The sequence below is a fragment of the Salvia splendens genome, chromosome 16 (genome assembly GCF_004379255.2).
Source record: "Salvia splendens isolate huo1 chromosome 16, SspV2, whole genome shotgun sequence".
Lineage (NCBI taxonomy): Eukaryota > Viridiplantae > Streptophyta > Magnoliopsida > Lamiales > Lamiaceae > Salvia > Salvia splendens.
The window spans coordinates 13897739-13902290 of NC_056047.1; the positions used below are offsets into that span (position 1 = coordinate 13897739).

Below are 4552 nucleotides of genomic sequence, written 5' to 3' on the forward strand. Positions count from 1 at the left end.
TGATATTGTATACTGTTGACATAGTGTATGCTTGTTTGGATTGTTGTTGACATTATAAACTTTAACAATTGATATAATAATAATAAGATAATTGTGCTTGCTTTAAACATGATATACTTGTTATTGACATAGTGTATACTTATTAAAATCGTTGTTGACATAATCAAATTGACATTCAGCCTCTGCTGATAGGGAGGTGCTGGTTTTGGGGCTGGCGCCGTCTTCCGAGTACACATTTTTGGTGTATGCTTCTCCAGTTGGAAACTATTTCAAGGTTGTGTTTACGTTTTCAATTTTAATTCGATTGAATCAAGGGGATATTAAGGAGTTTGTGGATAAGGTTTAATTGTTGTGATTTGCAGGAAGAGACTGTGCCGATCAGCTTGTACGTTGAGGATGAGTTCCATCGCGCTGGCAGCGGTGGTTCTGGAGGTGTGAAGAGCGTCACGAATTATGCGCCGGTATGTAAGGATTGCATCTTTCTGCCAACTGTTTGATGAAAGTTCTAAATGAAGTTGGCTACTGAAAGTTCGTCAAAGTGTTTTTATTTTTTTATTTTTATGATTTTGATATCAATTAATTTCGTCCTGCTTGTAAAAACATGTTTCTTAGTATGAATTATCGGAATAATGTTTTTGATGCACGACTAAATTTAACAAATTTACAAAGTTCATTTGATATTTAATAGTAGTAAATAAATTATAGGTGAGGTCATGAACTGCTAGTAATCATGGAGAGCAAGAACTACCAAGTAAGCCACTATGCCACTTAGGGCGATGAGCAGGCGTTGCTCCAGCGCCTGCATCAAGAGCTTTACAATCTCAAGTTTCTAATCGTGGATCGCGCACGCTTTGCCTGATAAGGAGAAGGGCAGACAGATTCTTCTCACCACTAGGCTTCAGGAGGTCTCTGGTAAAATTTCTGAAATATCTAGTTTACTTCATGAGATACAGCCGCTCGGGCTGGAGCACAGCTGGCAGTTGCTCTGTTATCTTACCTTCGGTGATATGCTGAAAAATGATAATGATGATGTTACATTGCCATGCCCTCCTCACTTTAAGGCAATTGGAAGATCGATCGCCGAGAAATGTAAAGGTCTTCCTCTGTCACTGGTTGTGGTTGGTGGTCTTCTCATTCAGGAGACAGAAAAGATACTGCTGATGCTGCTGCAATGGGGGAGGGTTCCTACTTGGAGATCTTGGCTATAGAGCTACCTTTACTTGCCCGCTAGACTTCAAGGTTGTTTCCTTTAACTGGGTGCATTCCCGGAAGATTGTGAGATATGTGCCTCTAAACTCATCGAACTTTGGGTTGGTGGAGGCTTCTTCCTAAAACCTGCACTACCCACACAAACCATGGACAACTATTGTGGTTTCTGACTTTTGAATTTATCAGTATGTAATATATATGAAATGTCAATCAGTTCAACAACTTGTATTGAAATGTCAACAACGCAAAAACAATTCTTATAATTAAAAAAGAACAACTATTTTCTCTTAATTTTTTTATTTGAAACAAGTTCTGGTATCATGATCATGCAATACATGTCAATAGCTTTCGTATCAAATGTCAACAACTTATATGAAAATATCAAAGCTTGTATATCAAATGTCAACAGCTTGTCAACAACTTGTATATAGCGTCAACAACTCAAAAACAATTCTTGTAATTAAAAAATAACAACTATTTTATCTTAATTTTTTTATTTGACCCAATTTCTGGCATCATGATCATACAACACATGCCAATAGCCTGCATATCAAATGTCAACAACTTATAGCAAAATGTCAACAACTTGTCAACAACTCAAAAACAATTCTTGTAATTAAAAAATAACAACTATTTTATTTTAATTTTTTTATTTGACACAAGTTCTGGCATTATGATCATACAACACATGTCAATAGCCTGCATACCAAATGTCAACAACTTATAGCAAAATGTCAACAGCTTGTCAACAACTTGTATATAGTGTCAACAACTCAAAAAACAATTCTTGTAATTAAAAATAACAACTATTTTATCTTAATTTTTTTATTTGATACAAGTTCTAGCATTATGATCATACAACACATGTCAATAGGCTTCATATCAAATGTAAAAAACTTATATTAAAATGTCAACAGCTTGTCAACAACTTGTATATAGTGTCAACAACTCAAAAACAATTCTTGTAATTAAAAAATAACAACTATTTTATCTTAATTTTTTTATTTGACACAAGTTCTGGCATCATGATCATACAACACATGGCAATAGCCTACATATCAAATGTCAACAACTTATAGCAAAATGTCAACAACTTGTGATATTGATTTTTGCGGATTCCTCCTTTCTCATGTATAGCTCCATCGACGCATTCTGTATCCTAGGTCCACCGCTCGGATCCACCTCCACCTCCACCTCCAACACCGCCGGCACACTGTGCCTCAGATCCTTGGACGATTTTGTCACCTCCACGAGCTCGCGAGATCTGAAGCAGAAGAGTTCCGAATCGGAACCATTGTCACTGAGCTCCATTGTCAAGTCGCTGATCTCCATCCCAGATAATCGAACGGCAGCCATGGTGTTTGGCAGCTCTTCCCTCGTGGCATCCATTAGCTTCTCCAGTGATTCTGCAGCTCTCTTGAAGGGCTTCAATGGAGAAAAACAGAGGATAGTATATCATGTCACCACATCCAATCAAAGAAACAAAATCATTGCATATCAATATCCAGAATACCAAATGTCAACAACTCGTATTAAAATGTCAATAACTAAAAAATAACACTTATAATTCACATATCAATATCGAGAATATCAATGTCAACAACTCGTATTAAAATGTCAACAACTAAAAAATAACACTTATAATTCGCATTTCAATATCGAGAATATCAAATGTCAAGAACTCATATTAAAATGTCAACAACTAAAAAATAACACTTATAATTCACATATAATACCGAGAATATCAAATGTCAACAACTCGTATTAAAATGTCAACAACTGAAAAATAACACTTATAATTCACATATCAATACCGAGAATATCAAATGTCAACAGCTCGCATTAAAATGTCAACAACTAAAAAATAACACTTATAATTCACATATCAATACCGAGAATATCAAATGTCAACAACTCGTATTAAAATGTCAACAACTAAAAAAAACACTTATAATTCGCATATCAATAGCGAGAATATCAAATGTCAACAGTTCGTATTAAAATGTCAACAACTAAAAAACAACACTTGTAATTCACATATCAATAGCGAGAATATCAAATGTCAACAACTCGTATTAAAATGTCAATAACTAAAAAATAACACATCAAACGCATCTCTCAAATCCCCATCCCTTCCATCCGCTGCCGCGGTGTCTCCGTCACCGCCACCATCCACATCTGAAATCAATTTCGGCTGGAGATCGACGGAGTTCATGAATGAATCGGTAAAATTGGGGAATGCTAACCTGAAAATTGGAAGAGAAATATTGACGTCAGGCTCCGCGCTCACCACGAATCGCTCCATCTCGTCGCCGACATACATCGGCAGGTGCCCCTCCGGAACGCTGCCGGAGGAAGAGCGCTTCCGCAGCGAATCCGATCTGAGCAGCCACTACTGCGACGAGTCGCCTACTTAATCTTCTCATGAGATTCCTCGGTAGACGGTGGCGGAAACGCCTTCCATTGGCTAATTGGTTGAAGATTTGGTGCAGGCGTTGCTTTAATGGAGGAAATTTGGGAATGGAATTGGAGGAAAATTGGGAATGGAATTGTAGTGCTGGAAACCACGCGTGTTTCATTTGTTTCTAACTTAAATTACCATTATACCCTTTCATAATAAATTAATTTAAAAATATTTTTTGTGTGGCAAAATATGGACCACTCATTTAATAAAAATGAGTGGCTGAGATTGCATCTCATTTCTCAATTAGCTTAAAAAATCTCAATTGATCATGGACCTATATATATATAGGGTCCTGTTAGGTTGAGATTATTTACCTAAATTGAGAAATGAGATGCAATATCAGCCACTAATCCACAAGATTAACTAAATGTCAATAACTATCACATTATGTCAACACGGGGGTATAAGTGTCATTTCGTGTTTTAATAGGGAAGAAGAACTGCAGCCCCAAAATCAGTTTCCAAAACCACGACTGATCCTTGGAACTTGTGGAGCGGGTCGTCGGGGAAGAATATCTCGGAGAGGCGGAGGCGGAGCTTCTGATAGGTGGTTTTGGGTGGCGGCGGGCAGACTCTGTGAACCTCCAGCGGCGGAAATGGCGGCATTGTTTCCCCTCCTAGCAGGTTGAGTCTCCGGCTGCCCGCTCACCGCCGCTTCGCTTCTTTCACTTTTTTCTCCGTCGAGAATGCCACATTCAATTTCTCAGTCTCACCGTCCGCGCCGTACTCTCTATCTCTTTCTCTCTACCTGAATTTGATATAATTGGGGAAGATCTACTCAGCTTATAATTAATTTATTTCATATTGATTGGAGATTGCTCGCTGCGTTGTTCAGCTAAACTAATTGAACTGAGTGATGAATATCTCCACATTTTGAAAA

At 37.7% G+C, this 4552-nt stretch overlaps 1 protein-coding gene across 1 annotated transcript; it reads left to right on the plus strand.

Moving 5' to 3' along the window:
• Positions 1 to 730: 730 nt before the first annotated feature.
• LOC121770210 (disease resistance RPP13-like protein 4) lies at positions 731 to 1208 on the plus strand. Its single transcript, XM_042166983.1, has 2 exons — positions 731 to 751; positions 864 to 1208. Exons 1-2 carry the CDS (start codon positions 731 to 733, stop codon positions 1206 to 1208), a joined length of 366 nt encoding a protein of 121 aa, XP_042022917.1.
• The last annotated feature ends 3344 nt before the right edge of the window (positions 1209 to 4552 follow it).